Source organism: Microtus ochrogaster, linkage group LG4 (assembly GCF_000317375.1).
Source record: "Microtus ochrogaster isolate Prairie Vole_2 linkage group LG4, MicOch1.0, whole genome shotgun sequence".
Taxonomy (NCBI): Eukaryota; Metazoa; Chordata; class Mammalia; order Rodentia; family Cricetidae; genus Microtus; species Microtus ochrogaster.
Genome location: NC_022030.1, coordinates 42,711,098 through 42,720,854, shown reverse-complemented (window position 1 = coordinate 42,720,854; position 9,757 = coordinate 42,711,098). Strand labels below are relative to the sequence as shown.

Here is a 9,757-nt window from a genome sequence, read left to right as displayed (position 1 = left end):
CACATGGTAGGATGGGAACATGAGAACACGCGCTATCACATGGTAGGATGAGAACATGAGAACACATGGTGAAACACATGGTAGGAAGCTTCTGGCCCAAACACCCAGACTGGCTCCTCCCGCCTTGGTGGAGAGCAAATCTGGTAATCTTTGTTCATCTCCCAGAGCAGCGCACCCAAGCTGACAGGGATCCCCCTTCAGGGAAGAGGCAACCAAGCGACACAGGCAATGTACCAAGGCAAAGGCTAGGACTTTCCAGGGATTGTAGCTAAGAGTCAGTACTTACATGAGCGTTAGCTGGGGCACTGGACGAATCCTGTATTCTCTGCAGAAAGAGAAAATTTCAATGACAATGTTAAATGTAAGATTTAAATGATAGTTGTTTAAATTAGTTTTATCACCACCAGCATTATTGATGTTATTTTTGAGATAGGTCTCAGGTAGCCAAGGCTGCTCTTAGACTCACTATATAACCAAGGCTGGACTTGAACTACTGATCTTCTTGTTTCTACATATGGAACATGGAGTGCTGGGATTCCAAGCATGTGCCATCATCCCTGGCTAAAATTAGTATTATTACTAAGAATCCACTTGATAGGAACAGCGCAAGAGTTCCCATCTAGCAAATTAAAGCTTAATGCCAACAGCAAAATTAGCTTCAGCCTCATAAGGCCAGCACCTAATCTCCCACTAAGGATTTTTGATCATGACCACTCAAATGTATTTCTCAATTTCACTTTCACCTCAGCCTTTAGAAGCCATGCTCTCACGCACCTGTAGGGGGTTCCCATGGTCCCTCCCACTTGACAGAGGCTTCTCGCTCTTGAATTCTTTGATTGAAAATATTGGTATAATTCATTCTGTCTAGAGGGTTTCTCTTAAATATATCTACTTCTTTTCCATACCTATTTTTATGGACCTGTGTATCTCTTCAGAGAAAGAGATGATGTCAAACTATTGTTGGACCTAAAGCGAGTTCCACCTCCTGGCTCTTGGTCCTCAGGAAGCCTTTTTGGAGTCAGGCAAAGAGGCAGCGTCTGGTTTCTATAGGCCAGTTTGAACAATTCTACCTGTCCTCCAACATTAATGGCCCTCGGCCATTTTTTCTTCAATTTGACCACCCAGGATGTATCAGCCATAACCACCAGCACCTCACCTCAGAGCAGCTGAGGTGAGCCTGAAGCTGTGATAGACCAATCATAGCCCAGAACACATAAGGCTCAGCGAGTTCTGGAGTCTGGGTGATCCTAGAGAGGAAATCTATCACCTTCTGTAGCTCTCTAAGGGCCATAGCCCTGAAAATCAAATGAACCTAAGGCACCCAGGGCTGCAGCTCTTTCTCTTAATGGCCTTCCGCCCTCTATTCACAACTCAAAGAGCAGGTAGGCCAGCAGCACATTTAGACACAAAAAAGGACTTCACATTGTTTTGCACATTAATTGGAAAGATTTTTCAGTCTTTCCTTCTGTGACACAGGCCATCTCAACCCTTAACTCCAGTCCAGGGCCGAGAGCTGGAAACAAGCAGGATCTGCGTTACAATCACCTGAGAAGGGCGCTCTTACTGTCCACTGTTCTAGAGTCTCCCAGGCCACACTGTTTGTTATTCGGTAGTGTGAACAATGACTTGGACACGATCCTTGAGGTCCCTCAGGGCTACTGTTTCTATCTTTTGTCCAGTCCATGGGTCTTCTGTGTATAGTTAGCAATTGTACATTAAAAGATGAGTAAACATGGCTTCGCTTGGGAAAAGAGAATCCAGGTGTCTCGATGCAGATGTTAGTATACAGAAACGATGGTTCTGGTAACCATACCAGACTGTCTGACACACATCAGCCACTACCAGAAAGGTTAAATGGTCCTGGAAGAGCTGAGAAGTTGTCATGTGATACCGAGAGTAACAAGGAAGATTCCGGAACCCATGACTCTGAGCAGGTGAAGAAGCTCTGAGAGGCTTATGAAAGTGGAAATGGATTGTGGCTTCTGTTTCTCTGAGAATCCTGTTCTTACAAATTGAGGATCAAAAGAAGAGGCAAGTGCCCCTGTTGTTATGAAACACTGCATCCAGGGCTAAAAATGGTTCTGTGGGTTGGACAATTCTAGCTCATTTGAGTGATTCAAAAAGAGATACTCTTAGAATTTAGAGGAAGGTAGAGAATATGGACTTTAAAGTAGTCATTGACCAGGTTAGGAGTTTCCTTCAAGGAAACTGAGTGATTGATGTGTCCCAGTGGTTCAGAGTCCAAACCAGTCAGACAATAATGCAAATGACAAATAACATACAGACCTGAAGTACAAATTTTCAGTGAGCTATGAAGTCCAGTGTGGAGTGTTTCATGGCATATTGAAGCCTATGTTGGTGATTTTTTTTTTATCATCTCCTGCTCAAAGGAAGACCTGGCCTTACACACAGCCTGAGTGAAGACAGGCTGAACAAGAAAAGAAGTAGTAGAGGAAGGTGATTTTAAGTATGACAACCCAACCAAGACACCATAAAATTAAAGAGTTTTGTGAGTAAAATCACATGATGAGAACTCACCTTTTTTCTCTTGCCATAAGTTTGTGGAAAATTGGGGAGAAATTTTCTCTGCAAGATAGAAGGATCGAGCATGTAGTTATCTGTATTTCAGCAGTGTGCACTGGAATTGTCAGTCTCCTTCCAGAAGTTCTGCCTGGATCTTCCATTCAGACTGACGTTGTCCGACTCCATCCCCCTCTCATCACATACAACTTAGAGATGCTGGCCTGTGGCAGCTGGAAAGACCTCCTCATATCCCTCTTCCTCAAGTGCTGAGAATTTTCCCTCACAATCCCTTGTTCAACCATTATACATTCTTTGTTCCCACCGGACACAATTCAACTTGTTCCACTAGGAATTAGTGTTCCACTAGGAACTAGTTCCACAAAACTAGGCAGTAACACACATGTGTTTCATGCATATAGGGTGTCACATGTTCTGATGAATTTGGAGCACATGACAGAAATTTGGTTATGGGAGATAATGGAGAAAGTTTGTGGAAGAAACACATTCTCTCCTCTCCTCCTCCTCCTCTTCCTCCTCCTCTTCCTTCTCTCTCTCTCTCTCTCTCTCTCTCTCTCTCTCTCTCTCTTCTTTTTAGACAGGATTTCTCTGTGGAGGTCTGGCAACCTACTCACAGTGCAGACAAGACTGTCTTTGAACTCAGAGATCCAGCTGCCTCTGACTCAGGAGTGCTTGGATTTAAAGAGTATGCCACAACCATCAGCACAGAGAATCAATCTCCAATCTCCAACAGCTTAAGAAGGGTCTCTGGGAGGTGAGGGCCCAGTCAAGAAGGGGTGAGATATTTAAGCTAAGAATTCTAGGAAAAACAACTAGCTTGAAGGATAGGGAGATGAGGAAATCATGTCCATGACGGTCCATTACTAACAGCATTGCAGATGTGTCCTAGTTAGTTTGATTGTCAACTTGACACACCTAAGAAGAGCAAATGTCAACTGAAGAACTGTCTCAGATAACCTTTAGGCATGTCTGTGGGGGCATTTTATTCATTGTGGATTCATACAGAAAATCCAAGCCCACTGTGGGTGGTACCATCACTTATAAGTGGGCCTAAGCTGAATAAGAAAAGCAGTTGAACATGAGCCAAGGAGCAAGCCAGTTCTTCTGTAGTTTCTGCTTCAGTTTCTGCCTCCATATTTCTGCCCTGTGTTCCTGCCTTGCCTTCCCTTCATGATGGACTGCTGCCTAGAACCAAATAAACTTTTTCCTTCCCCAAGTTGCTTTGGGTTATAGTGTTTATCATAGTAACACAGCAAGCAAAGTAGAACCAGAGGTTGAGGTTAGCAGAGAGCTGATGTCTTTTTTAGCTTAGTTGAAGCCCTGAGTTCAGCCCTTTCACACCAAATAATGATGACAATGATGATCATACATTTCATCTGCCATTTCTAACCTCAAGGACATCACTAATTCCTTGTTAATGTTTCAATTTGAGGTCATTAGGATGGCATTAAGTTCCTGCACAGACATCCTGAGTTGATGGTTTATGACACATTATTCATCTCCTGTATCTGTACAATTGCCTTTGCTAGCAGGTCCTTTCTCTAGATTCTCTTTCACTTGTCTGGCCATCAACTCCTATTTTGGCTTCAATGCAGAAATTTCTCTTCAAGAACCCCAATCCAGAATTGCCATTTCCTTCTTAGAGATTCTGTATCTATCATTTGTCAGCATCAGCAAGGTGTACCTCCAGAAATGAGGCTATGAATGTGGGCTGCCTCTCTCCTGAGTGACAGGCAAACCTTATTGGCATTAGGGATTTCCCATAGCTATTTGATCTGTAAACAGTGTAAGAAGAAGAGGCACTGACCCCCTCCCCCCTCCACTGCAATACCTGGATCAGGAATTTCAGGGGCCGCTTGCAGCAGCGCAAACTCAATTTCCAGTTCTTTGACCGTCCATGGCCTCCCAAGTTTTCAAACTCAGTGGGTGTGTACCAGCCCCCAGTTTCACTCTGTATGGACTTCACGAAGATCCCTGTAAGACCGCAGTAAACTGATCATGAGCCTGCTTTGTCCCTGGAGCTCAGATTCATGGCCCACACTGGAACTGGAGCCACCCAAAGTGTGCTCAAAGTCAATAGAGTTGGCCTTCTCTCTGGCTTCAGGAGTCCCAGCTCAGCCCTGGAGTTCCCTAAAGGGCTTTGTTGAAGCCTTTCATGCTTCTTTGATTTTCATGCGTGAAGAAAATGACAATTGCCACCAATAGATATCTTTTAAAAACTGTTTCAGGGTCACGTAGAAAGGGACAAGGTAGTGACTGACTGCTCAGGGTGCGTGGATTTCAACCTGGTGTTGATCTCTCAGGCTGGAGAACAACCCGTCCCAGGAGGCCCCCGGCAAGGTGGAGGTGGAGTCCTCCTCTTAGAGCTGAGGCTGCAGCTGGATTCTGCAACTCGGGAGTTCTGTGGCATCATTGTCTACCCAAATTTATGAGACTATTGAACAGGTGCTTGGCCATCACTGCAGTTGGAGGTAAGTACTATTAACATAAGTAAATATTGTCTGATGAAAATACAGACTATGGTTAATAAAAAAAATAGTCATGTTTTGGGCATCTTCATTGTTATGAAAATGCAAGTAAAATCACAACACCATTTCACATACCACCAAGATGAGCGTAACAAAAAACAAGAAATAGTAGCTATTTATTGTAGGGAAGTTGAAGGTCTCACACACTGATGATATGAATATAAAACAATGTAACCAATACCAAAAACATTTGGTAATTCATAACTGAGTTCAACATATAATCATCCTATGACCCAGCAATTGCACTTCTGTGTATGTGCCTCAAACTCAGTGTTTATATCACATAAATGGTATACACAAATTATCAAAATTCATTATAACCCAAGGCAGAATGAGGCAAACTGAATAAATGAGGGAAACATGAAATAATCATACAATGGAATATGACATTATTTGTGATTTGAAACATATATTGCAGAAACTGCACAGATGAGGCTTGATGTTATCATGCTAAGTGAAAGTAGTCAGTCACAAGTGCCATACGCTATGGCGTGTCACTTGTATGAAGTGTGTAAGGAGGCAGATTTATAGTCCAGGAATTATCTGGGTGAATGCTCGGTAGAAGAAACTAGGAATGAGTATCAACTCCTAATAGACAGAGGGGGACAAATATGTTTGCATGGTAATTTTTCTTCTGTGTACCAAAAAAGAAACCCTTATTGATCATAGACTCTAAGTGCTAAATTATATGGTATATGAATTATAATTCAGTAAAGCTGTTAAAAATAGTGACACTGTATTTATATCTACTGCCATTCACAGACTCATAATAAAAGAGATCTGAGATGAAGTCCATCATAGTGGGTTATGGTTTGGGGGGGCTGTGTATTTTTTTCTTTTTTTGCAAACCAGAATATGTTATACCAATAATATAAGTTAATCCTCATGGATATACTATGGGTCAGGCTTTATATTATTGTCCTCTATTTAAAAATGAGGAATTTCATGCCAGGAAAGTCCATCCCACACTACACAAAGAGACCTCCTCTCTTGGCAAAGCTGAGTCTAGAACTTGGGTTCTCTGATTCTCAATCCTGTGATGCTCTCACCATGACAAGTGCCCTGCCCTGGTGCTACTGACACAGGTATGTGAAGGCAGAGGCTGAGGGTCCCTCCCTATTTATGTCTGACTGGAAGGAAAATATGCAACAGCTTCCATTTCTTAATGGAAGTTTCTCTGGTTCTCTGGGCATCTCATGGCTCCATACATGTTATTGTGAGCATCTACTAGGCATGGTTTCTTCAAGCATTAGGTTCCTTCCTGTTTTCAAGCCAACTCTTCTAGTTCCTTATGTAATTCCATTATTGGTTGTGATGTTTTTATTTAGCAGTTGTGATAAAAACCCACGCTACCTACCTTGCTTGAATTTATCCTTGTGTAATGTTCCCTTCACCTCACCACAAGTCACAGGAAGCAGTTCAGCATTGAAACACGCATTTTTATTTCTGCACCTTTTCGGAACTGAAAAAAGAAGATTTCTTCTTCTGTCTCTTTGCAGGTGTGCACGTTCCCTCCTCTCTCTCTTGGGGTCATTCCTTTAACACTAGGAACACATCGCTCTTCAGATCTCTAACTTCTAAGTCTTTTTTGCAAGTGGCATATTGGATACATAATGACAAATATTTTACCTCTAACTTATTTTTAAAAAGAACAAGCTTATCCTCAGCTGCCCAAGGAACTAACTAGGGACATCGCCTTGGGCTCCTGGGAGCCACTCTAGGTTCAAGTCTCTTGCCAACCCTAAGGTGGCTCCCTTAACTAAGAATTGTGTTTCTGTGCTCCCCTATCCAACCTTCCTTTATCCCAATCATCCTTTTTTCCCCAAGTTCCCCCCATCCACCCCTTCTCCCTTTTCTCTCCCCATCTCCCCTTATCCCCATCTTACCCCACCCCCAGGATCCCAATTTTCTCCTCGGCAATTTTGTCTACTTCCCTTAGCCAAGAGGATAACTATATGTTTTTCCTCGGGTTCACCTTCTTACTTAGCTTCTTTAGGTTCACCAATTGTAGACTCCGTGACCCTTATTTATAACTAGAAACCAATGACCCTATCCTATAGCAATACTGACGAATATCTTGCATATCACCATAAAACCTTCATCTGGTGATGGATGGAGATACAGACAGAGACCCACACTGGAGCACTGGACTGAGCTCCCAAGGTCCCAATGAGGAGCAGAAGGAGGGAGAACATGAGCAAAGAAGTCGGGACCACGAGGGGTGCACCCACTCACTGAGACAGTGGAGCTGATCTATTGGGAGCTCACCTAGGCCAGCTGGACTGTGACTGAAAAAGCATGGGATAAAACCGGACTCTCTGAACATGGCGAACAATGAGGGCTGATGAGAAGCCAAGGACAATGGCACGGGGTTTTGATCCTACTTAATGTGCTGGCTTTGTGGGAGCCTAGCCAGTTTGGATGTTCACCTTCCTAGATATGGATGGAGGGGGGAGGACCTAGGACTTACCACAGGGCAGGGAACCCTGACTGCTCTTTGGACTGGAGAGGGAGGGGAGAGGAGTGGGGGGAGGGGGAGAAGGGTGGGAGGAGGGGGAGGGAAATGGGAGGCTGGGAGGAGGCGGAAACTTGTTTTTTTTTTTCCTTCCTTTTCTCAATAAAAAAAACATGATAAAGGAAGAATTCAACAAGGAAACAGAAAAAAGAAAGAAAGAAAAAAGCATCGGACTGAGCTCCCAAGGTCCAAATGAGGAACAGAAAGAGGGAGGACATGAGCAAGGAAGTCAGGCCTGCGAGGGGTGCACCCACCCACTGTGACAGTGGAACTGATCTATTGGGAGCTCACCAAGGCCAGATGTACTGGGACTGAAAAAGCATGGGATAAAACCGGACTCTGAACATGGTGGACAATGAGGGCAGACTGAGAAGCCAAGGACAATGGCAATGGGCTTTGATCCTACTGCATGTACTGGCTTTGTGGGAGCCTAGCCAGTTTGGATGCTCACCTTCCTAGACCTGGATGGAGCGGGGAGGACCTTGGACTTCCCACAGGGCAGGAAACCCTGACTGCTCTTTGGACTGGAGTGGGAGGGGGAGAGGAGTGGGGGGAAAGGGAGGGAAATAGGAGGCGAGGAGGAGGCAGAAATTTTTTCAATAAAAAAAAAATCTCGTCGCTTTAAAAAAAAAAAAACAAAAACAAAAAAAGCACAAGCTTTACCAGAGACTTTTGGCTTTGATAAACTGTCCTTATTCTCACTCTGATTGCCACATGGCCATGAAATAGGCACTTCCTGGCTCTTCTATTGTACTAACGATGATAGGCAGAGATGGTCCTCTAATCTCCCCCATTTGAGCACTGACTGGACTAGGAGGGAGAGATGATGGGCAACCTAGCAGAGTTGGGTAGAATTCCTTTTCTGTCTGCTCTGCTCCATCTCTCCCTCACAACAGCATTTTCTGTCTGTAACAGAGAGAACCCCCAAATGTTCTAGAATAATCTGAAAGCTCTTATGTAGAGCAGAGCTGCAACTCCATAGAAATAGAGATGAAAATTCCTCAAACAAATTTCTGAGAGATGAGGAGTTACATTTTCCCTGCCTGTCATTAGTGCAGAGACCGTGATGCGGGAGGGGAAAACTGTCTGTGATGCTGATACTATTTGAGCAGTAGCTGATCAAGACTACAATGGACATCGGATGGTTGACATAAATTACCCTCCTCTGTAGTAATGGAGAAATTGAGGAAATAAGAGCCCAGGGATAGGCCGAAGTCCTTGTAGTCATAGAAGAGAAGGCTTAGACTCTCCTACCACTCTGGGTCACCTTGATGTGCATTCACTGGAGGGTGATACCCCGCGTATGGCAGAGAGTGTCTCCACTCTTCCGGTGAATGGAAGCAGCATTACAGTGGCCCAGAGCTCTTGGTCTTCTTTCAGCTGTATCATCATGATTCTAGTTTTTCAGATACAGTGAGTAAACACTTTTAGTTCAGCTACATAAAGCTGTCATGGAAACTAATGCCCTTGCTTCCTCTCTGTACATGGTGGGGGCACCAGCAACAGAAGGGCTTCCACTCAGGAACAACTTTCCAAGGGAGTCTCCTCCCTCTTACCCAGGATGTCACCAGGACTCTGGAAGGGTAAAGTATGCCTGAGAATACTTCCTTCCTCCCTCTCCTTCTGACAGCCCACACCCATAGCCCACTGGGAAAACTTTCCCCTGCAGCCATCCATCCTCCATTCCAGCTCTAGGAACTGGGAAGTTACACGGTCTGCTCAAAATTAAAAAGAACTCACCCAAAGGGAGGAGGAAAAGGACTATGAGAGAGAACATTTGCTTTCTGCTTATACTTCACCAAGTCTAGACATTTTAATAATCAATGTGTGGTGCTGTAGGGGCTCCTTCCACTCCTTCAGCCAATAGCCTTTAAGAGACCAACTCAAAGGTAAGGAAGAAATTAGGACACATAATATTGATGACATAAATACAGTTTACAGTCTTGCTCCAAACAACTTTCCTGTGAGATTTTGCTGCTCTCAAGTTAATAGATAAGCCTGAGTAGAAATTTTTAAGGCTTTAGATTTTCCCCAAACCCTAACAAAATCTGTGTGCACTCACGGTGCAGGGAAAGACGCCCAGAGGCCATCTTACCCCTGGGTGTAGGGAAAGACGCCCAGAGGCCATCTTACCCCTGGGTGTAGGGAAAGACCCCCAGAGGCCATCTTACCC

At 44.1% G+C, this 9,757-nt stretch overlaps 1 protein-coding gene across 1 annotated transcript in view; it reads right to left on the bottom strand.

Annotated features, from left to right (window-relative positions):
• The window catches only part of LOC101995388 (nuclear body protein SP140-like protein), a 40,193-nt gene that overhangs the window by 2,004 nt on the left and 28,432 nt on the right, over nt 1–9,757 (bottom strand). Inside the window, exons 11-14 of the mRNA XM_026786375.1 lie at nt 6,427–6,531; nt 4,373–4,515; nt 2,539–2,586; nt 287–325 (exon numbers count right to left, since the gene is read on the bottom strand). Of these exons, the coding sequence (XP_026642176.1) occupies nt 287–325; nt 2,539–2,586; nt 4,373–4,515; nt 6,427–6,531 (335 nt within the window). The remainder of the gene's footprint in view (nt 1–286; nt 326–2,538; nt 2,587–4,372; nt 4,516–6,426; nt 6,532–9,757) is intronic.